Source organism: Glossina fuscipes, unplaced genomic scaffold (genome assembly GCF_014805625.2).
Source record: "Glossina fuscipes isolate IAEA_lab_2018 unplaced genomic scaffold, Yale_Gfus_2 1, whole genome shotgun sequence".
In the NCBI taxonomy this organism is placed as follows: domain Eukaryota; kingdom Metazoa; phylum Arthropoda; class Insecta; order Diptera; family Glossinidae; genus Glossina; species Glossina fuscipes.
Window position 1 is genome coordinate 8,719,771 of NW_023998415.1, and position 25,209 is coordinate 8,744,979.

General features: G+C 34.3%; 2 protein-coding genes and 1 long non-coding RNA gene across 7 annotated transcripts in view; 2 read left to right on the forward strand and 1 right to left on the reverse strand.

Moving 5' to 3' along the window:
* LOC119632550 (CYFIP-related Rac1 interactor B) overlaps positions 1–21,047 on the reverse strand; it is a 61,432-nt gene extending 40,385 nt beyond the window's left edge. Inside the window, exons 1-3 of one of the 5 annotated variants that reach the window (XM_038025504.1) lie at positions 20,919–21,047; positions 14,479–14,745; positions 13,877–14,383 (exon numbers count right to left, since the gene is read on the reverse strand). In XM_038025504.1, coding sequence (XP_037881432.1) covers positions 13,877–14,059 — 183 coding nt within the window. In that variant the 5' untranslated portion in view covers positions 14,060–14,383; positions 14,479–14,745; positions 20,919–21,047. The other 4 variants (XM_038025502.1, XM_038025506.1, XM_038025505.1 and 1 more) reach the window with 4 other exon arrangements.
* On the forward strand, positions 8,513–9,663 carry LOC119632551. The gene is made up of 2 exons (XR_005246791.1): positions 8,513–9,024; positions 9,161–9,663. It is a non-coding gene; the product is annotated as an uncharacterized LOC119632551 (long non-coding RNA).
* A 253-nt stretch (positions 21,048–21,300) lies between the features above and the next one.
* Positions 21,301–22,932, forward strand: LOC119632271 (ankyrin repeat and MYND domain-containing protein 2). The gene is made up of 2 exons (XM_038025095.1): positions 21,301–21,626; positions 21,693–22,932. Exons 1-2 carry the CDS (start codon positions 21,423–21,425, stop codon positions 22,695–22,697), a joined length of 1,209 nt encoding a protein of 402 aa, XP_037881023.1. The 5' UTR covers positions 21,301–21,422; the 3' UTR covers positions 22,698–22,932.
* Positions 22,933–25,209: the final 2,277 nt, after the last annotated feature.

Consider the following 25,209-nt stretch of genomic DNA (forward strand, 5'->3'; position numbering starts at 1 on the left):
TTTTTTGTTTTTTTTTTGTTTTTGTTATTGTTGTATTTAATGCATTATCAATACCGTTTTGTCTTTACGCTTTTATGTACACATGAGACGAACAGCAGCTTAGAATTGTCGTCCGTTGATAAAACAATAAATGAATTTATTTTCATAGCCCATACCGAAGCATGGAGACATAGTCATTTTGTCGCAACGCTTGCAACACTAAACAGAAAGCTTAAGCGGCCTCATAAAATATAAATATCGTTAATTGGCATTCAATTCTCTTCTCCGTACTTAACATTCTTCTGATTGCGAAGATGCAGTCATTGCCTTGTTCTGCATGCGGATTACCCTTGAAAATGGGCTAAATTGGTTGAAGGAACGCAACCTTAGACATCCCGTCCACGCCCCCGCTATTCCCGCTATTTTCAACAACAGAAACTGTTTGATTTACCCGTGTCATGGAATAGATATACCGACAAACATTTCCTCGTCTATTCTTAGGGTTATCCTACAGTGCCTGTCAGTCAATAAAATAGAGTATAGAAATTTCATTTTTTTTTGTTTTCGCGTTTTTTTCTTTCTATATATTAACCCTCTGTTGTTGAACGGGTCACGCTCACATATGAATGGGTGAAAACAAGTGGACAGGCGCGCCTGAATCTGCTTGACACAATTCGCTCTAATTAAGAAAATATATATGATGCAAGGAGTATTTTGGCATCGTTCGTTATAAGCAAAATGATATAATTATTAAATTTTCAATATTCTTCTTCTTGTGCTTTTCAATAGGGTGGTAATAGGTATAAATAAATAAAACAATGACTTCATCGAAGGTCTTCCGCTGGGACCTCTTTTTAGCAAATACGAAAGCAAATTAAGCGAAAAAAAAAGAACTTGATGTTGCACCCTTTTGTGTCGGGTAATAAAAATAATAATGTTTCTTCTTTAAATGATGTGAATATGTGCGCAATATTACTCTTTAATTTATGTACGTAAGCGTAGTCATCATTGATTAAACAAAACCACCTTCAACCTGGTTATGTCTGAACCGTAGACACTACTGGTGACATACATATGAAGATTGTTTTTGTTTTCATTGTTTATTGTTATATTCATTGGGTTGTAAAAATAAGCTGAGTCTCGTGCATTAATTTCAATTTCGTTCTGGTAAACAGTGCTACTGTTCAAAGCTCTCGCCATACGACAGATAAAACGTAAAGAGCAGCAAGTTGTAATATAAAAAATTATCATCAGTACAATGCATAGCCTAGTTGGGCTCCCCCTTACTCACCACAAATACAAATGGTTTCTCTTTTGAAAAGTTTACCATTTAAACTATCAAACGTTGAAAAAATAAATTGAGAAAAAAAAAAAAAAAAAAAAAAAAAAAAAAAAAAAAAAAAAAAAAAACTTGGCAAAAGCGTTTTGTTATGTTATAGAAACCGACAGTTTTGAAAGTTTGTCTTTCTGTGTTGTGCGTCTCTTCAGGTTGTTCTATTTTTTTTCCTTTTTCTTTTTCCTCCTCTTCGACTTTAACTGAACGTAGAAAGCCAAAATGTGAAAAACGAATAAAATCGAACCTCAAACTTCAATAAAAGTTATCGCATAAGTTTAAATATTTATAGGTATATGTGTTGATGTAGATTTTCATTACATTTTCTCGTTTATGGTGAAAATAGTTGTGGCTAAACGACTTTTTTTTTTTTTCTCTCCCTCTCTCTCTCTTTTTCCTTTTTCCTATATTAAACGAAAAAAGAAGCAAGAGTAGAAGAAGAAAAACTCGCATTAATTTTTTCGAATGCTCCGAATATAGAAAAAAAAAATTTAAAAAAAAAAAAAAATTCCATACAGTGTTTTTTATTTAAACACGTTTCTCTACTCAACTTCACGTCTAATCGTTTCGAGAAGAATTTAAGGGTGAATATGTAAGAATTGATGTCATGTTTAATTTAAACGAAAGTGTTTCCATTGACAGAGAAATGGATGCGCGGTGCATTTTTCAACTCTATTGCCACGGAAATTGTAAAAGGTAGCATCCACATGGCCCACGTAGCGAAATCGCACTTGAGTTAGTTCTTGTAGTAGAAAATTACGAGAGGTTATGTTGCTTTCGTATGAACAGTGAAATATTTGCGTCGTTCTTAACACTTTAAGAAAGTAAAGCGTACTGTGATATTTTGTTCAACATGTGGGCCATAAAAGTTAATCACATTTCTTAGGAGGAGGCAAACACAATATCAATTAATGTTTATAAAAATATTCGATGGATCGAGCACATCATTGTAGCGAAGAAGGAATACGGCGACGTCATCAGCTTCGAAATCAGGCAAAAATGCACAAATTTATTATCGAATCCATGGGTCGGTCACAAAACTTTATCACGAAACTTTATTAAAACTCCCAAAAAAGAATATCGAACGATGCGGAGCAGTTAAAAAAGCTTCTCTTGCTTCTGATGATCGCATAATGAAATTGGAGAAGTGTTTTGCGATTTTGCTTTAGCGTATAAAAATTGGTGCAGACCAAAAGGCGAAAAAAGGCGAGGAATATATTTTGGAGCAACGAAACAAAAGTAAATTTGCTTGGAAATGACGTGCGAAGAAATGTATTATACTTCGGTCAAAAGGAGAAGGATTCCACATTAGATTTATTAAATGACAATGAAGCGCGGCCTGGGAGGAAGTCTTATAGCTGAGTAAGGATATCGGTCCGATACATCTCAGAGAAAAACTCTCTTGATGGATGTGTATACAAAAACCTGCTGAAACCTATAATGTTACAAAGTCACTGTCATGGAAATCTCAGCACAATAATGACACGAAACGTTCATCCAATTTAATGAAAGCTTGGGTCAGAGAGCATAATTTGGTTGTTATTTGGAAGGCCAAGTCAGTTAAGAATCTTTGGGGGGAACTAAAGCGGCAAATGCAAGTAGCAATAAGAAAGAATTATGAGAAAATATTCAAGAAGTATGATACAATGTCCTAGTAAGGGGACATCCTGTGAATTAATTTCATCTATGCTTAAAACAATTCAAGTTGTCCTCAAAAACAACGGTGGTTAGTCCGAATGTGGAGTCGGTGGTGAGTGATCGAATTGATTTGTATAAAAATGGTTACTTTAGGGCACAAAATATTGCGTTATTCTTAAGCTTTTCTATATAAACCTATTTTACTGTCCGTCGTTCGAGCTTAACTTGTTTTAAATTTTTGTTTATACTTAATATATTATAATATATTTGTAAAAGTACGGAAATGCAATATGTGATAGGAGGAAAATGGAAACGGACACCTCCCACCAACATAAAACAACATACACCTATATTTTCGGTCCTCCGGTGTACATAACGTTTTATGCAGTCCCCTTCTTTAGATGGCTACGCGTAATAACAGTATCAGCTGTGGGGACTATACTGCAGATTTTTTTTTTTTTTTGTTATTAACCAGCACGTGTGCGTCGAGTTACCAAGACCACTGTTTAATTTCATCATTCAATTTTGATGTAATTATAATAGACAATAGAGTGACGAATAGTTTAACGGTCATGGGCAAATCGATTCACAATCCTGAATTAATAAGCAGCAAGCAGTTTTTAAGGATTCCGATGCTTGTTTCTTATTGTTACGAATGGAAGCAAAAATTCAACGTATCTTCTACAGAGGAGATAATAAAGAAACAGTACTGTATAGGATAATACAAAAGCAAAGCTTAGCTGCAATCCAATCGAGTTAAAAGCCTTTTTCATATTAAACGATTATTAAACCGCATATTAATTTACTGTAAACATCTCTTGATATTAGTGGAGCGTAAATTTTGAAGAGTTTTCCTAATAGAGTTCTGGTGCGAAAAAAAAGGTGAATGATTGCCAGGGCATTGTAATTAGTATTTAAATTGTTTGAGATGCGTTCACTTACAACCACAGAGACGTCGCAACGTTATCTGTTAACAAAGTTCACAGTGGCAAGTTTTACGGTGACTACTACTCCGGAGTTTGTCTGCAGGTAGCTTACGTGGGTCCAGCACCATGATGGCTTCACGCCCCCGAAGTCTGGTGGCACACGATATGTGAAAACGCACACTGAGCGTTCCGAGAGCAATTAGTCTCCGTGTCTCGGAAGCAAGCTCTTCGATGTAAGCATAATTAGATCACAGGTACCAAAGGAAAATACGTAAATTGACGTATTCCCCAACGATGAGAGCGATAAGCTATCTAAAATTTCTGGCTTTCATTGGGTAAGGCCACCCAGTCGAAATCGCAACTCCACACAGAGCAAAAGCTCTTCCCGCGAGTTGAGCTAACCACAGTCATCACGAAATTCCCGCAATGGAAAGCGAAATTTAATACCAAACACCATATAGGGCTACATAATATTCACTATTGTTCCTTTGTCCCGTTTTAAGATAATCGATGAATATTATACCCAGCGTATCCCAAAAGTACATACAGCGGTGCAGCGAACCACAGAGAACGTTAAAAGTCACCTTTGGCATCAACACTTAGTCACTTATGGGACGGTATGAAACTTCCAACGAGGTGAAGAGAAAAACAAAAAATATAAGATAAGTCTTAGACCTCCTGCCAAGAGCAGAAATACGTGAAAAAATCAAACAAAATTACCCTTCGTAGTTTCGAAGTGGCAATATCGTAGGATTTGTAGGATAATTGGGAATTCCCTGAGGTAAATTAAACTCCCCATTCCGAACTTTAAAGAAAAATTAATGGATAGTTTTTATGAGCGATAGAGAAAATGAAGTCGAAATCATTTACCGACCTCATGACGCGTTGTCCGAAAAGACGTATTGTTAGCATTTCCTTAATTGGCCATTACATGACACCGGCAATTGAGCATTAGCTACTTTGAAGGAAAAATATAACATACTGAAGGTTGAATGAAATCTTAAAAAAACAAAAAAAAAAAAATGTTCATTGGGTTTTTTTATTTTTATTTATTTTTTTTATTTATTTATTTTTTTTTTTATATCAAAACCAAATCGTTGATGTCGTCCTTATATATAATATATCTAACATCATGTTATCTACAATATGTAAGACCATTCATTCACTCACATTTCAATTTGTCTTTATTCGATTTTCGATTTGATTTACTGCAGATACGCGATAAGTAAAAAGAAAATTGTGTAAATTGAACTCTGGCATTCAAAAGTACTTGCCGAACAGCGCATAAACTCATTTAGTCATTGTTTATAAGAAAAAAAAAAATAGAAAATAAAATAAAATAATTTGCCTGCAATCAAACTATAGATTCTCACTAATATAAGCGAATGATAGATAAACTAAATAGCGCTGAGTCTAATAATAGAGATAGAATTCGTTCGTCTCAAATGTCAATGTCCATGAGGAATGAAATGAATTTGAAACTCGCAATGAATCATACCTTCTTGATTGTTTCGTAATAGCTATCAGATATTTATACGGAAAGCAAATTCCGGTATACGTGCGTAAGGCGCTAACCGTTTTCCGCATCCAGATTTCTAAATTCATACAAACTTATATATTGCCGCTTCCAAAATGATTTAAGCAGTTTTCAGTGCAATTCTCGGTACAAACTAAAGTCAGAGCAGATCATAGTATATAGATTTCTGATTCGAATGAATACAAAATCGATTTGACGATAAATATCGTGGTTATGTTTTTAAAATTTCTCTTACCAGAATAGACTATGAAATTAAATTAGATTAAACACTCCCCATGTTTGCCCATAATATTAGTTGTTTGGTTTTTCTTAGATTCGAGTCTTCGTTTTCTGTGTATTTATTTATGCATTTATTTATTTAGTTTTTTATTATTTATTCTTTTAAATAGAGAATTCAGCTGGAGAAACGTAAAATTATACACTTAAACAAACTGCGAAATTATAAGAAAAAATTGAAAAAAAAAAAAAAAAAAAATGCTCCATGTATACGAGTCAAAAGTAAACAAGAGAAAATAGACAAGACAAAAATTGTGTATACATCGAGCGGAGAGGCACACCCGCAGCCAATATACATCGGCGCTGAGAGTATACTACACCGACTCAAAAACGCAAAAGCTTTCCTATTTAATTTCAATTTAGTTTAGCCTAACGGATCGTATCGCGACGTTGAGAATTACAATTACATTACAACAAACGAGTGTAAAAAGAGAGTACACTCGACGCTACATATGCAAATCGATAGACAGATAACGCTTAATGGGCTAAATAAGATGCAAGGTTAAGGATATCGACGCCGACTGAGCTCACGAGTTCATTCTCCACCTCTATTTCTCAACTTTACCAGAACGGGAGTCTCGAAATTGAGTTCACATTTCTGTAGCGCAGATTAAGATGGGAAGGTAGGTAACAATTCATTTTCGCATGTTGGCAATTATAGAAGTGGATGGTAAGCCAGACTCCTTAACGTAAAAGCGCTTCCATACAGATTGGATAAATTCAGTGTGGCAATGATAGAAAGTCCACGATATACCAAAGAAGTGTATAGAACTTTGTGTTCACATTGAACCTTTTTTACTCAACACGGTGAATCATCTATGGAGAAGAAGAAGACAAAAGTGTATACTAATGTGGATCTGACCAAGCTCGCATGTAATTGATATCTTTGCAAGGCAAATATTATCAAATTCTTTAGAAAAGCGTTTAACAAGGTCTGCTAACATCGAAATGCAACATAGATTCTAAGCAAGGAAAACACATAAATCAAGGCACGAGCCAACATCGTCTAATTTGTCTAAATGAATAAAGCACTTAGTAGTACACGAATATCATCAGAGCCTAGAGTCAGAACCTTAAAGAAATTTTCCGTATCTTAAGCTTGGGCACACGCAACACTTTTTGACTTGATCTAAGCTTGTCTGTCCGTCTGTCCATCTTGCATTTTTATGTTCAATTCTACAGGTAGGAATTTTTAAAGATATCTTGATGACACTCGTTACACCGACGTATTTTAGTTCAGGACAAACCACTTTTTCGACCATTTCCCATCACTTATGATAGGCTGGTATCTTCAGTTTTTCCGAACGTATGCAACATCCAAGAAGTCTTTTATTGTACCGATCGTTTCAGAATCACTTTCTGAGTCGATCTAAGCTTGTCATTCCATCTTATATTCAGTGCAAATCTCGCAATGGTCGACCATGACCCGCTACAATGTCTTTACTTATTTTAATGTGAAGTTATTCAATTACATCAACAGCGTTGGGGATCACATTTTTTAAATCAGATTGTCAGAGGCGTATATGAATACGATTCTGCGTTAAATGAGAAGAACAACATGGAATGACTTAATGATCGATTGGAAATCGGTAAGGGCCTAAGTTACTGCCTGAGGCAACAAGGATTTCGCTGATGAATAAAACACAGTCCCAACGAAGAAGTGGGAAAATTGAGATAAAAAGTCGATACACGAGAATGTCTATTTCAATAACAGTTTAAAGTAAGTACGTTGTTCGATACTAGATGTTTAAATACAATAAAAAAAGCAGACGTAAAGACAGTGCTGCGAGGTACGTAAACACTAACGAAGATCTTCAGCCAGAACGAATCGCGAACAGTGACTTCAAAAAAAGCTAACTTTTGCGCATTAGAAAAGCTCCATGGAATTCCTTTATAATTTTAAATGTTAGTTAGCTGACGGCAACAGCAGATTTTTAGACAGAAAACAAATTACAAACAAACGCTTGACGTGATTTAAGCAAAACTAAAAACAATTGTTTGGTTCACTCCCATGACATCCATGACTTGACCTATGGACCGAAGCCAAGCGCGTGCATATCTATATCAGATTTCAGTTGACAACTTTGAGAACAACACGCAGGCGGATAGACGGATAAAATTAAATCGGGTCGGAATCGCAAGGCTAACTTGCTTATAGCTAGTTATGACCAACTTAGTAACACAAATCTCCCCATAGTAAGTGTAAAGAAGAAAATTAACAAAGATAAACATTTTAAAAAGAAAGCAATTTATAACGAAAATGATGATATATTGGGATAAATCGCATAGGAAAACTCCAAGTCGTAGTTTGCATTTATTTTTGTATGATTTACTGAAAGCCTTTGCTTTTAATACTAAACTCAAAGAGTAAGTAATAAAAACCTGCTACTGTTCATGTTATCTCCATATACTGTCTCCGTGGCATACAAAAAAAATGACTTGGGGGGTACCATGAAAAGTATTACGACGTGTTCTATGCGTTTTTATCTAATTTATTAATAGAAACAAATATACATATATATAAATGAATGAAAAAATTCTATTTAATTATTAATAAAAGTCGTACAAGCTTAAGCCATGTGCGGAAACTTTGAATTCAATACTGATACCGATAATTAAACAACGCTTTTAACACACACCAAGCACGAGAAAACAAACAAACAAGCAGGCAAAATGAATACATCCGCGTATATATATATATATATATTGTCAACGAATTGATTGGTAAGTTACGCGAGGCTTATATAGAATGACAACAACAAGTAAGCAAAATGAACGAGTCAGAGAGGTACAACTGTCTTGAAACGAATGTTGCATATCCTCCACTATTAATTAGAATCAGTTCAATTTGCATAAGTACTGAAAAGAAGTCTAGTCTTAAAGTATATAGAAAGCTGTAATGGTTTACAAAGTCTGGCCGTGAATTGAAATGCGAAATACTAGGGTCAATATTTAATTTATTTATTAATACTACTTATCATTATTAACATTTTTTTTTTTGTTTTGATTTAAGATTAACAAGTGAAATCATTGTGGTGAGCGGAACCTTCATTAAAAATCCTATACTACTTTGCTTAATACAATATAATAACAATATAACACCTTTTCAAAATAACACATTATCTATCTGGAAGGTGGTCGAATAAGTGGTCCACTTTGAATCACTTCCAAGGGCTGTCATGCTTGCGCCAAAATATTTCGGTTTACTAAATTTCGTCCAAATATCTCGAAAAATGCGCTGGAAAGATTGATTAAAAAAATACAGGACGGCCGGACGGACAGAGTAATTTAGATCGAGTCAGAAATTGATGCTTAATCGATCGGTATAATAAAAGGTCAGTCTATCTCAAATCCTTCTATGTGTTGCATACTTCCACACAAACTTAATAAAGTGTTATAACAGAGTTGATGTCGGGTATAAAAATTAACTTTTTTTTTTTTGCATGGCGTTTACTTGTTTCCATTCTGCAGATCTCGACATTACAAATGCATCCCGTTCGACCGACCCACCAATCATTCGAAGCATTAATCAAATTTACAAGAAATCGTAGAAGATGGACACATAAGCAACCATAACATTGCTAAGATATTATGGTATCGATTGCAAAAAGATTTTATACCATTTTCATATGCCTTAATGCAGTAAGCAGTTCGCCGTTTTGATCACTGAAATTGAAAAAAAAAATCGTGCATTATGCGGTCCTAGACCCATGCCACGTTGTCGTGTTGATGACCCAACAAAAATTGAGGAAATTTGGCGGAAAGATTTTAATGCATTCACAGAATAGACCTAACTATCACTTGCTTCGGTCTTTCTTGAAGTCTGCTTATGATGTAAAAGGTTCACTTCAATAGGTAGAAATCCCTTAGTTGAGCTCTTCCTCCAAGATTTTTGCAGTGATCTCATAATAGTTTTACCATAAAAATGACGGAAGGTTGCCGATAATAACATCTCTTACGTAACTCAATACAATTCATTTTGAATAAAAGAAAAATGTAATAAAACAAATAGCAAAATAAATCCCTCAATATATCTTCCCCTGCCAATTACACTTCATAGGGCCCCCAATAAAAAGAGTGAAATAAGTAGCTTTTTAGGCTTTTTATTTTTAATAGAATAAAACGGGATTTTTACCCATATTGAGCGATGATGTAAACATCAAATCTTTGATAACTAACCCCGTCTCTATCCGTTGTAGAGCAGAAAAAATTTAAAGTTAATTATCTTCACAAAGGAGATAAGTCACTGCACATTGGTCTTGGCTGAATTTCGACTCTAAATTGACATTCGTTTATGAGAATGGTATAAATTTTCGCTTTGTACGCTCGACACCATCATCACCATGATATTAAGAGTCCTCGACAAGCAATGCCATTTTAAACCAATCGCGTGATAGAGTAATTGTTGCACGAGATATGTGGCAGGCGATGCTACTCTTATTGAAAATAAACGTCGTCCGCATGCATAGCGTCATTTTCAGGTGAAAACGAGTCAATCGTTGTCGTTTGGTGAGGCATTAGTGCAGCGGCTGAACTAGTAGCGTGTTGTTCGCACATATATGAAACAATAGATATGATACCAGAATGTAATTTGTTACAATTGAAGAGTTTGGTCGACTATTTTTCTTGCATTTTCGCTAACTTATTAATAAACCGCATGTTAAATTTATTTTATTACACTCATCCCTCAAAGCAATTCGAAATAGGTCCAACTTCTAATACATGTACTAATCTATTCAGAATCATGTTCTGAATCGTAGCTTATAGATGACATTTTTTCAGTTTCTCTAATTAAGTTAACTACAGTCAAACCTGTTTTTGTGCGGTTGATAGGGACCGCAGAAAAAAAACCGCATAAAAAAAAATATTCAAAAACTTCATAAATAGCTATAAGAAATAATTTTTCACAGCATATTAAAGAAAATTTTTTTTTGTGCGGTAGAGAGGGACCGCATAAAAAAAGACCGCACAAAAACAGGTTTGAGTGTATATATAGTTTTTGCTTAAGAGCGAACCCCCGTTGAAAATTAATTATATAAAAAGTGTGAAAGAGATAGAGTCAAAAGCTCTTTTATATTGCAACAAATCCAACAAGTTTTTGGCACTGTATTATGAAAACTGATCCAATATATTTGACATATCTGACTAATGAGTTTACTAAGCAAGATTTCAACCACATTGGTCCTGCGATAAAATGTAGGCCTTTATGAAGTCTTCTTTTTTGGTATTATATAATAATAATAATAATAGATAAGCTTGTGATGGTCGGTCTTGCCTCTCAAAGCAACATTTCAACTTGTTCTTGTTTTTTTATTTTTCTTTCCTTCTTCGACTTAATTTTGCTCGTTTACCCATTACAAGTAAGTTAACTCTTCTTATTTGCATTGATCTTTGGAAATCTAACTACAACAACTTTCTATATTCAATTTCGTAACTTTGAAAGTTTCAACAATCAAAAAAATACGTGCACACACTGTTCTTAAGAAATCTTCAATAAATATTTCGAGATGTTACACAATATATGATTAGATTAGTATAACTTCATCATCCGGTGTTGATTATGAAGAGAAGAAACTAAAAAGTCTTTAAATCACCATTAATTATAGTAGTTCGAGGAGCACGAGAATAACACAAAAAAAAAAAAAAAAAAAAAATGATAAATAAAAAACAAAAAAGGCAACGACATCAAAGCAAAAAAAGAAGGGCTCTCCCACATAGACAAAACACATTAAATCATCTCAGCCGCCAGCAAATGATTTGAACAAACGCCGGAGCGCAAGAGTGCATCCAGCTAATGGGAATACTTAAGCACGGTAACCTCTGTACGTCAATGTATGTATATGTATCGTATGTGTGATTAAGTTGATGCGAATTACATGAATGCCTATAAAGTGCCACAAACTATCGTAACATACATTTTATAAACTTGCAATAATGACGACGATGACAATAATAGGAACAAAAACTACTACAAGGAATTAAAATGAAAATAATAACAATAATAACAACAATAAAATAAAAAATAAAATAAAAGAAAAACAAGTTATGAAGCACGTGAGTCACACTTGAGCAAAAAGAAATATACAGATGTGTAGATGTGTCAGCATTTTATACGTCAGCATACATATGTGTTTGCATGCATTAATGTACCTATATATGTGCATATAAAAGAGCTGCATTTTTCTTGAACACATTTACAAGCAAACTTAAACATTTATATAAAAGGCATTTGGAAAGGAAATTTAATGCATTAAGAAAATAGCAATGGCAGAGAGAAACGATTTTTTAATTGCTGCATACAAATAACTTTGAAGAGCTAATAGAAATTTAATAGTAGTTTAGAAATTTTTTTTCATTTCGAGGATATGTAAAAGTGAACTGATTATAGAAATTCTTTGCAAATCGAAATAGAAATCAAATAAGAGATATACACTTAGCTCCGCTTGAATCTTTCTTATACCCATCATCTTTGTCTTAAAAAAAAAAAAAAAAAAAAAAAAAAAAAAAACAAAAAGGAAAAGGAAAAGGAAGAGGAAAAAAAGAAAAGAAAATCAAGAAAATGAAATTTTAACGCAAATCACAACATTGAGTGGGCGTGCCAATTATTTTAAAATTGTTTTTACAACTTGTAAGATTCCATAGAATATATATATATATGTGAAAGGTTTTATCTTGAGCCATTTTCATTACTAACTTTCAATGTTTTTGGCAAGAATAGTGCTTACAATAGTGTTAGGCACAGACGAACACTCGGTTAATGTTGATCAAATATATACGCACATTATGGTGTCGCTTTGGATGCTGCAAACGATTTGATTAAATGAATATACCCCTTAAAAATTGACCACGCCTACCCAATATTATAGTGTATTCAAAATGAATTCTTTTATCAATTCCTTTGGAAGGCACAGAAGCAAGCTTCAAAAAATATATAACAAAGTATATAAATTCTTGTCCATTTTCAAATCCCGAATGCACCTAAGCATGGCCGTTTGTTCGTCTATCTATTTGTCCGTCTGACCAACTGTATAGTGTCTATGGTGAGCATTTTTTCGTTCCCAAAATGAAGATATCGCCTACAAGTTTGCAAAATAATTTGAAAATGACGCAAACCAGTCAACGAATACGACCAGTAAAGGGAAGTGAAAGTAGAAAAAATTTATCACGCCCACCAAATATTGCAAAGTATGAAAATTTAACTCTTTTTTTTTTTATTTTTTTAGTCGGTGATGGTTAAAAAAGATTTCCTTACTTATTTAGGTTAACGGTGATGAGCGTAAAAGATTCGGTCACTGCCGAATATAAATTTGTTGTTATTTATTACAAAAAAGAAAATATTTTCGTGGTATTCGGCTAACAATCATCGACAAAGCAACGTATTGGAGATATGCCTTTCCAGAGTCCCTATTCGCTTCGCACATTCGATGGAGGAGCTTAAACTTATTACAAAGCTTAATAATAGAAATATTCACCATAATCATCTATGGCCTTGTGCTTCCAATCTCAAATAGTAATTGCGGTAGAAACCTCGTGGCTGGTAAGTGAAACGGTCATCGACGCATTTTCGCATGCCATTAATTTAAGGGAACAGCTGATCGGCTACATATGACTGCATCGATCTGAATCAGTGCCAACCAGAAGCAGACATGAATAGCCGAGGTTCTAAGCCCAAGTTGAAGACCGTTTCCTGGGTCTTTTTTCACCGCGTAGAACAGATGGACGTTTACGCAAGTTCAATGTCCTCAAGACTAGAAGTCTTTTGCATGAAATCTCGCAAACCACTATGCTCTTCTAACTTAGTGCATTTTCGCCCCAGGCTAAGTTAATCATTTTCGTAGCTTCAATTGCATTTGTTTCCAAGAGTTAACATGTTGTATCATAAGTGCTGCTTGTTGACAAAATTGCACTTTGATTAAGACATCTCTGAAACTTAGACCGTAACCCCTCCAAAATCAAAGCTATCTAAAGCCAAAGTTTTGGGAGGAGAGAGAGCGACTAATACACTTACAACTTGTATTTTATCTGTAATATACCATCTTCTAAGGATAAAATATATGTTTTTCTGTTTTACTCATCATAGCAAGCTATACAGTGAGGGGTAATCGAATCTAAGACGGATATAATTTTTTTTTTTTTTTTATTTTTTTGTATTCTTTCGTTTTTTGTTTCTGCTTGACAATCACTTACCTTATATACTTGTATCTCTTCTAAAACCGCTTCAGACTCTTTCAAAACACGCTCTACCTCTTCGTAAACTTCACGTTCGATTTCTGTGGGTGCTGCATTTTCAAAATCCAAAAAGACATCGTAAGACTTCGCTGTGCAACAGTTGGAATCATCACGTGCCAATAAACTCAATAGTTTACCCATTTTTTTTTTTTTTTACCTTTTTTTCTTTATACACGTTAATTAGTGTTATTTACTTATGATATTATATGTATATATATATGTATATATATATATATGTATATAAATATATATATATATTTTTTTTTTTAATTTAAATTTCAATTAAAACAACTTTTTTGTCAAGTTAAAACTTTTTTAGAATCTTTAGAACACAAACATAATATTGCAAAATTTTTAAAAGTCCGACTTGAGTTTAATTTAACTTCGGCCCGCATAAGCATCGGCAGGTTTTTCTTTATCTTTCTAATTACGCCAATGATTGTATGAGAACTACTAACATCAAACCTGTAAAATGAATAGTAAGTAGATCATAATAAATATATGACGACAGGCCGTAGCCATTTATATATATTGATATAAATCTTGATACAAATATTTACCAGAACTGTCTTAAGCTTTTATGCAATTGTGGAGATGTAGTAACTCATATATAAAATACTTTATAATTTTTAGACTCGCGTATATTAAATCAATTTTTATTTTTTGCGCTTAAAATTCTTACAAGTTAAGGATTCTTCAAAACCCATATGCAACATTATTGGATTTTCTAAATTGATTTGATCATATCAGGTCGATCGTCCGCTAATGTTATTGAAGGCGGCCCATACTTGAACGCATAGCTCTTCGTTGCATAAAGCTAAAAATGGCTATCAAACATTTGCCCCAAGCTAAATATAACTTTCTTGCCTATGTTAACAATAAAATCCTTTGACAAGATATTTGTTGTGAATATTATGAAAACGCCTCGCTCTTGGCTTGCCATGGTTTATAGTTAATTTCAAGAATTTTCAAAAACTTATTTTGAGTATTATTTATTAACATATTATTGATGATGATATCCATATTTTCGCGATATATCCTTAGATGGAAGGGTGCTCAAAACTTCTACTCACACGTAATGCAAACTTAGTGTACTTTATTTTAACAAGGACCTGAGCAATGTTCATATATTTTATATTTGTGAGAAATCCTCAATGAGAGGCGTCCTGAAAATAGATCTCTTCGATCTAAACTTATCAGAATCAATCATATCACTATTTTATACCGACTTTCTACAACTTTGTTGCTATATAAAAACTGATTTCTTATAAGCGCAGTTATGTATATATATATACACATATATAGAGGAAGGTTGCAAAACTGGTTTTATCTCATCCAAATTTTCCAGTTTTTTCAGTGAATTTTGGGAAACTTTTTTTTTCTTTTTTCTTTTTGTAGAAGAATGTTTTCGAAGCATAAGAATGTGCATGAGTAGACGAGGAGGGGGCGAGGGTCGCGACTAGCAACTCAATGCTCAATGCGAGTTCAAATCTCAAGTGAGAGTAGAGGCTTTCAATACAAGCGGGCAAAATATGACATAAGTTATCCTTGCAGTCTTCAAATTTGTAAAGGTCTCAGAAGAGAGAAAGAGCGGCGGACAAAGAAGATAAATTTAACCCGGCTCAGGAAATGATTCGAAATGGATCGGTAATAATAAGAGATGAATATAGTTCAAATTCTTTCGGGTACTGTACACATCTGGATACTTTTAACTTAACCTCGCCACAAGTAGTATAAAGTCCGATTAATTAAGTCTCTAAACTAATTCCTTCGTCCGAACGTCTCGCAGTTTTTGTTGCTTTTGACTTCAGGTCTTCACAATGTTTTCATTTAAAAAGGCATGCAACACGTAATCATAGGATTTCTTCTTCTTCTTAATGATGTTTGTGAACCCCTTTCAAAATAAAGAACAAAAGTCGCCGATGTTTACATCTGTGTTTCAATAGCTATTATATATAAATTATTTATAAAATTTATATAACAGATGAAAAACGAAAATAGCAGCTGTTGCCCGATAAAATCCATTTCAACTTAATAACAATCAATAAACATGTCAATATGTAGCACAAAAAAAAAGGGGGGAAAAAAAGATCAAGACCGAAAAGTAAAATAAATGTTTTTGATATTTAACACATTTTCATTTATGCATCAGCACACGGTGAAAGCGTACTAAAAAAATGGACGCCAGGCACCCTATAGAGCACGCATGACACATACCTCATCGGTATGACGTCCTAGTACAATTTCGCTTTATCAGAATGCCTCTCGTTGCAACTAACACAAATAAGTAAAAATAATTGTCGCCGAGTAAGTTATAGATGACATTGTTAGCAAAAAAAAGTGCGTCGTAGCGCCGTATGCCCTTCATAGCAATACAATACATAATATATCATAAAATGCTGAATCCTTGTATCAAATGCTGAATCAGTTCAAAGAGATTCTTTCAAGAGTATTTTCTTTCTTCTTGCTTTGAAAAAAGATACGAAAATTATTATTATAAATAAGTAAAATTTAGTCAGAGCATAAATTCTAAGACTAAACTCTTATAAAGCACTAGCAGGCATCTAGGGCTATCGGCTTTATTATTAAAAACTCTACCTCACTTGAGATTTGAATCCACGACCATTGGAGTTAGCCAATCGAGACTGTTGCCTACTCGGCCACTCAGGCGGATTACGAAAACTAATTAATTAATGATCAATTTATTGGGGAATGTAACTTTTTAGGCGCATGAACATTCATTCATGCTGATTCACGGTCAGTTCAAATTTGCAACTGCAACTAGAAATGTTTGACTGTTTCCATGATATGCTTTTTTAAGATTGCGTATAAGAGATCGTTGGATTTAACGAAGATCCCAGGCATCAGAGTTGAGTAAACATAATACAGATAATACAGGTGAACTATAGATAAAAAAGCTATTAGTGAGAGAAAGGTATAGCGTGCGTTAAATTTCGAAATATAACCCTCTCCCTCCTTCTTTCTCTCTCTTTCGCTTTCTATCTCTCTTAGGGACATTTGTGTTGATTTCAAAGGATAAGACTTCAGCTTCAAAACAGACAAAGTGGCAAAACTAGTCAAAAATGCATAAGCGCGTAAGACGCACAGCTGTGATCTGGTTATGGCCAAATGAAGAAGGCTTAACCTTCGAAAGTCAAAATACCCATAGAATTCATTTGACTTGACTGCTACTCACTATTATGTTTTCCCAAAAAGAGAAATATTATCGACCGAAGGCACTGATGAGCAGCCGTGTTCCCCGGGTTCAAATCTCAATACATACGAGTTCGGTCATGGTTACAGTGGGTGATTAGACGCTACTGCTTGTGCGCACAATCATTAGGCTGCGCTTGCTTTCCTACCTTTTTCTCTTTCCCAACTTTTTTCCGACCGTCGCCATATTACACGACTATGGATCATTCCCTGAATGATTGCAAATTTTTTTCTGAAATTTCCTTTGCAGTATTGAGTAGACTCCTTTAATGTTATTTGATCCTGAGTCTCTGAGATGAAATGAGTTCGATAATATATATTAGTAACCAAAAAAAAAAAAAAAGGTTCATTTAGAGAGCATTCAACGTCCATCTAGAGGCGAGACGGATGGACATCTTCTATAGGCTAAAAATAGAACGAGTTTGCGAAATATTCTAAGAAGGGATAATGGGGGTGAACTGACAATGTAGCAATTCATTCTTTGCTATGTTTCGAGTCTGTTATGGTTACGTAAAACTTTCCATATAGGTGAAAAAGGTCGAAAGTGTTGCGGCGCTATCGTCACCCATAGCGAAACCAAACCCTTTAACAAGCATATTAGACTTCCGCATTAGATATAATGAGCAATGGGAAATGCGGCTATTGATTGGTAAATAAAATAATGCTGCTCCTGAAGGTGTTTGCAATTTAACATTTGTCTTTATGCATCAACAAGGGGAGAAGGGAAAACTCACGTACCCGATTTTATCTAATACACACACATTTTTTAGCTCGAGAAAGGAGAGCTACTTCGGTTTGCCTAATTTGTGCTACCTATCGCATCAACAAGAAGGAACGATAGACAAAAATTTCGAACAATACAGGGCCTTACGCAAATTTCGAATTTTTCTTTGTTGTGCAGAAGTCAGCCGGCTACTTTCAGGAAACTTATATATAACTCTATAAATATTAAGTTATTTCAAGTAGGTTCGAAGCTATTTTTAGAAACTCATGTCCTTCTTCGAAAGGGTTTTTGCTTACCCTAAGTGGTCAAGCGCATCTATTTTTCGCTATCTGTATTTCTTTATGTGTAGCACCGAAAGTTAGGGGATAAAATCATTTTGTCAAAATTTTCTCCCAAAGAGATGCGTAAGCCCATATAGTGTAGGCATTTCGGTTCATCTGTTTGCGTAATGCTTACGTGTTTGCAAAGGTAATTCCGATCGCAAAAATTACGAAATCCAATTCAAATTTCCCAAAAACATTCGAAATGGGAACGGAATCAAAGTACACGTCTGTCGTACAACATAAATTAAGAGCATCTCGGTTCCCTGAACTAACAAACTGGATTCTTGACTTATACCCCATAAACACCAGCACAAACAACAATAAAGAATCTCACGTACACCCTATGGGTGATTCTATAATATCTGCACAAAAGTGAAAAAAATCAACCGTGTCCACCCATTATTATAGAGCATCGAAATTCTATTTTATTTTCTTATTTTTTTTTTTAAAAGCGTAAAAGTCGCGGATATAAAAAAAATTCGATCACGGGAAATAATTCGGTTACTTCTCTTTTATGACACTTATTTCAGAGGGTGGAAATAAAAGTAAAAGGAAGCGTCGTAAATGGAATGAAATTAGGAGATTAAAAAAGGAAACTAACGAAGTTCTTTTCTTGTGACCAATCTCTTATCTCTGCCTGCCTCTTGATGTCCCTTGTACGTGTATTATTAAGGCAATGCTCGGTTGGAAATACATATATATGAAAAGATAGAGACATAGGGGTTTCGAAGGCGTATTGGTAGGAGTTGTGTCTTTACCTGTTGTACATTCGCACGCCAATGGTTATTAAAGTGGGCCCCCATCCTCGGAATTGAATTTGAAATGGTGGCTAAATATTCGCGCTTCTTATTTATAATTTCGTGCGGTAAATTATTTCTTACTCCTTTCTACTTATATCGGCTTCAACACTTGGCTTCAAACAAAAAATTAAAAATTTTCTATCAGGAATTTCTAGTTTTGTTCACGACAAAAGATATGTATGCCGGGGAGAAATCATTTCCGTTTTTCCTAATTTAAGAGCTTCAACGAGGAGAAAGGAGTTCAGTTGGAAAATAAAAATGTTCGATGTCCGTTCCAAAGGATTGACGAAATTAGCGTATATATGTTGTTTGGCGGTCATTGGATAAATGCAGTGAAAATCGTAGGAAAATTTATTTAATCTGAAATAGTCTTAATTGTTACGTCACGAATGTAACAGGCAACAACATGACATAACGCTTATTGATGTTCTAGAAAGTAAAACACAGGAAAAACGAAAAATTGTAAGAAAAATGAAAACTTTTTAAATAAGCAAGCATTAATACAATCAGTTAAGACCGAATGCTTAATACTTACAATGAGTGAGTTTAACAATTTTTATATCCACTACTGAACATGGAAGTATTCCATATTTGTTTTTCCTTTCGTGATAATTAAAGACCTCTTAAAGTGCATATGTCCTCGATTGGCATAAGAGTCTCAAACTACTTCGATGTGTCCGTCTGGCTGACTAGTAATTCAACGCTTACGATCTCAAGAAGAACCCAGACGGAAAGATAGAACTTGTGGTGCCTATTCATAATTAATGTATGCAGTTCATGTTCGGTCGCAGTGGAAAACTGGTAATTTATATTTCTTATAAAAGTTAGTCCTCAAATTTCAATAGATCCCTATCGGCTAATGATTGTACTAGACTACCTAAAGAAAGTAGAGCGCAACTTTTATATCTACTGTCGAAGATGAAGCACAGAGTAATGTAAAAAAAAAAAAAATTATATATATATAAGCTCGGTTACCTCTTCTATATAGATTCAACTTTAATTTGACTATATAAAGAGTAAGTTAAGCATTTGGAAATCATGAATTTAATGACAAAGATGACAAACTTTACCCTAGAGCGAAACAGTCTAACATAATGAAGATAATATGCCACAAAAACTGTAGGGTAACAAAGAATATTATATACACCTACACGCACAATGTACAATGTATTTGCGTACGTTTACAAAAACAAGATAATGATATTAAACAGTGCTTTTTATAATACTGCAACAACGTTTTGTATATGTATATATATATTCAATATGCTCTCTGTACATTACACTAAGGTTAACAGCTTCATATACATATTCCTGCTTGGTAGGGGGCGTTATTGTTGACAGGTTCATAGAAAAGAATACAGTTAACAAAACGCTTTAAAAAACCGGAGAATTTCCATGAATAAGCAAGAAATTGCGTTTTTCGGAAAATCCTGCATGTGTGCAAGTATATGATTAAGAGTGTGGCTTGGTGTATAATTAATGTTATCTTATTTGAGCATTTATACAATATATATGTTTACATTTGTGTATATAGTTTGCTGCACAGGCCTTATCTCGCGCTAAAATTTATAATAAAAAATTAAAACACACTAAATATAAATTTTAATATAAAGGAATTTATCTATGCGCTGCTGCCTGGTCACTAACAACAAAATTCCATTTCTTTCAACCTTACAAAGTGGTATGGTATTTTTTTCTTAAACATTTGAGGTATTAACGTCGTTATAGGATATAACATTTCCCTTGGTTTGATTAATTTTTATATATATCCGATAAGATTTTTTGCCTCTAATTTTTATTTTGTTGCTTCCATATAATTTATCAACTTATAATGCAATTTTGCAATATTATTTATATACATATGCGAATGCAAACACACACGCACCCGTGCATATGTTACATTGTAAACAAGCTCCTTTTTATCAGGGCCTTCTTATCACCTTTTTATGCTTACACTGGCTGCATTAATTGAATCTTTAGTTAAGTTAAATACTTCTCAAATTTATTTTTATATTTTGCTCATCTTTGTTTTTATTAAAATAGCATTAATATAAAAAAAGTAATAAAACACAATTTCTTGTAAGGCGAACGCGCACCTCTCTCTTAAAACACGCACGGCTGCAAATAAACAACTAAACTTAAACTACTAAACTAACAACTAACTAAATAGGAGCGAAATATAGCCAAGTATTGCCATAGCGGACAACCCATGTTATCGTTCTTTTTTTTGTTTAACATGGCTGCCAAGTCTTTCTATAGCTACATTTTTGCGGGCATAAGTTTTTTGGTCTGGTAACTCTAATGTGCATTGCCAATCAATTGTGAAATTTCTGGTACAGAAGATAAAATACCTCAATTAGTTTGTCTCTAGAATTTTTGTGCGTAAAAAGTTGTTAAACAAAAAAGTAATATTTCAAACGAAAAATCATTAAAAAGGAAGAATCATGGCCACTGATAATAGCAATCAATTAAATGATTTACAAATGCAGATCTTTGATAAAATAGCGAAAAACGATAAGGATGGTTTTAAGCAGCTGATAGGCCAACTTAAGGGAGGTGTGAATTTTGTCGATGAAAACGGCATGACTCCCCTACAACATGCCTGCTGCAAAGGCAATAAGGAAACTGTACAAATATTATTAGACATGGTAAGTGTTAATTAAAGCAAAAGGATGCCATCGAAGTCTCCACTCACTAATGCCTTTGGTTTGCAGGGAGCTGATATTAATTTCAATCAGCATGGAGCTAATTACACGCCATTACATTTTGCAGCTTTATCAGGCAACACAGAAATCTGTCGTATGCTTCTAGATGCTGGCATTAATCCCAACAGCGTTAACAGTGTATCGCGTACCGCATCTCAGATGGCGGCATTTGTGGGTAATCATGCTTGCGTGGAAACGATAAATAATTATGTTTCCAAAAGTCTACTAGAATATTATACACAACCGCAAGGTCTGCAAAAGGAACCTCTTCTATCACCTACTGTTTTGGATGCTTTCCACAAGTTTGTCGTAGAAGTTAATCTGCATCCCGTCCGTATTGTTTTGAATTTACAAACATTGGGTTTGTTAAAATATCTACCGGGCTTGCGCAAATCATTGGAATTAATGTGTGAAAAGGAAATGAAAAAACCGAGCGACGTTAATGAGTTAATGGCATTTAAATTTCATTACCTGCATTGGATTGTTTCAGAGTTGATGCGTTGTGAGGAGCAGTGTAAAGCGCAACGCAAGGATAAACCTAATATGAATTCGGAAGAGTTGGTTAAACATGATTTTGTGGAAATGTTTGTTAAACGCGTTCTTAAAGAGAACAAGCAAGGCCAACTTGATTATGTAGAATTTACAATACGAGATTGTGTACGCGAATTTCCCTTCCGGGAATGTACTATATTCCGTCAGGTGATATCAAAGTTGGCAGTCAAAGATTCCGCTTCTGCTCTCAGTGTTTTACACACAGCTATTAATGGTCAACGAGGATTTAACGATGACATATCCTATTGTAATGCGTGCGGCAATGAGAAGCCGGACAAGAAATGCTCCAAATGTAAAGCTGTGCAATATTGCGATCGTGAGTGTCAACGCTTGCACTGGTTTATGCATAAAAAATCTTGCAATCGCCCAACATCAAGCGCTGGAAATGCCAACGCGGCTATTCGAAAACCTATAGACACTAATGAATTACGTGAAGAGTTGTCTCGCATAACTGCTAGTTAAAAACCTGGCGAAAGAGTCTTCTTTTCATTTAATAAAAAGCTCTTTATGTTTATCATAAAGCAGACCACGCTAGTTTGGAAACCCGCCCCCTCTTATTGCATATGCCATATACAATACTTCATTTTCGTAAGAATAGTTATGTAATTAAGTTTCAAAGGTCATTAGGTCTATTTTGAAAATTTAATTCTTTCCAGTCTTTACTTGAATTTGAATAATATAATACGATATCATTTTTTTACTAAATGTTTCTAAATAAACAAAGGAAAAGAATTTAGTTCTTATAAAAATAAAATCGACAATGTGCACCATTAATCAATAGTCTCCTAGTTTTTTTTTGCCCCTACCCAAATTTTAAATTAATAGATTACATTAAAAAAAAAGGTCCAATTTCCTTATAAAAAAATTTCCTTTAGTCTATGAAATGGTAGCTTTCTTCATAAGGTATAATGTGAAAATTCTTTTGGACTTCAAATAATTCGGCAATAAAATTCTCGACTTTTGAAATTCGCCTTTTGTTTAATCTATTCCGTACGCAATCATATCACATCATATCTGCTTTTTATAATTGATTTCCCAAGTTGCCTTAAGTGGGTAAATCCGCCTTTTACGTTATGGCCTTGAAATTTTGAAAACCTATAAAATTGGAAGTGATAAGGGGCTAAGTTTACAGATTGTATTACATGTATAGATGTTCGATTCCATTAGTGAATTTTTGCTCCATTTGTGCTTAAAATCTCTTAATATCAACTTTTGTCCAAAACATTTCTTTACAAATCCTAAAGATATGCCTTCATTTTATTAAAAGCTTAAATGATCAAACATGCTCTCCTCCTAATTCATTTCAGCCAAAAAACATGCTAACATATTAAGTATTTCTTTAAGGTAGTGAAATAATTGATAAATTGATATATCTTCAAGATTTGTTTCAAGGGAAATATCGTTTTCTGGCTTTAAATTTAAATTCTCATCCAATATAAAAGGTGTTTGCCAAATCAAAATTATTTAAAAGGAAAATACACAAAATATCTTGACCTGAAGTATTAGGCACCGTTATAAAACAGGTGCAACTCATTAAGTGTATGTCGCGCGGCATATTCAAATGTTCATTTAAAACAATAGATTATGTATTTGGACGCGTGACGAGTGAGCGCATGGAAAGAAAACTAAATCGAGAGTCTCTGAAGAATCGTAAATACCTTTTTCTCAACTCGCTGCAGCTTGATCGGAAGGCATTGAAAAGTCATTTAATTCTCGAACGGTAAAAAGAAGACTCGCAGAAGCTGTCTTAAAAGGCTGTAAAGTCAGGAAAAACTCTAAGCCACTTAGAAAGGAATCGACAACATTAACATTATACCGGAGAAGATTGATTTAATGTTGTAATGGCCGACGAAATCATCCTTGAGGTAAGTTTTTATATCATCAGTATACAACAACAGTAAATAGTTGTTTAATTTACTTTCATATGAAACATAACCAACGTTGAGGGTGTTTTAAAATATTTTCAGGTATTTGGAACGATAAATGTGATGTTCTTGTCGACGAGGAATACCATCCTGCTTGTGTGATACCTACTACGATGCGGGCTGCATGGCTGCCGAGTGCATCAATGTGATAGAAACTGTCTTAATGCTGACACCAACATAAGCGACATCAAGTTCCAGCCGGTAAATGCTTATGTCACAAATCGGCGAACATCATGCATTGGCTTAGGGGTAACAATATTGCGCGGACTCTAGATCCGAATCCTATAGAGCATCTTTGAAGTATATTGAAACGCAAGACACGAGAGCACGATATTACATCAAAAGCAGCTTTCAAAAAAGCTTTAGCGTACGATTGCGAGGCCACTACCGCAGTTGAATGCGTATCCCAAAGGATTGCTGAGGTGATTAAAGCAATGTGTGGAGCCATCAAATATTAACTCAAATTTTATTGTCTAGTCAGTATATGAATATGGACCACAAATCTAGTTTTAGTTTTCATCTCGAATTTGACTATGCAATAAAGTGTAGGGTGCCTAACCCTACCTTTGCCCACGACATAAATGAAAAACTTGTAGCTAATAGGTGATGCCTTACCAAACGGCTGAAAGCAGAAATGAAAGCTACATTTTTCATACGTGATTATCCCCCAGTCTTGTCAAAAATATTATACAAAGACTTTACATCTAGTATTGCTTGTGTACGTCTTGGCATTGAAAAAGTAAAGCTTTCTTAAGGGCTTCTATGTCCACCTCAAATCCGGTGATTGGGAAGGAGAATGTACTTGTTTGGGGACAAAGTAGCCATAAATTGCCTTATAAAAGATTGACGTAAACGTGGCGATCCATTCTAGTCCCAATCAACACCAGTTTTCCTGTTTCCGCCGTAGAAATGCACCTCAAGCCGTGGCAGACTTACCATCGTGTTTTGCAGTTAGTAATCAATTTTGGATTCCCATTCCCGTATTAGATCATAGGCGTCATATTCCTTATTTACCTCTGTATCTGAATGTGTCAAACTTGAACTAGTCA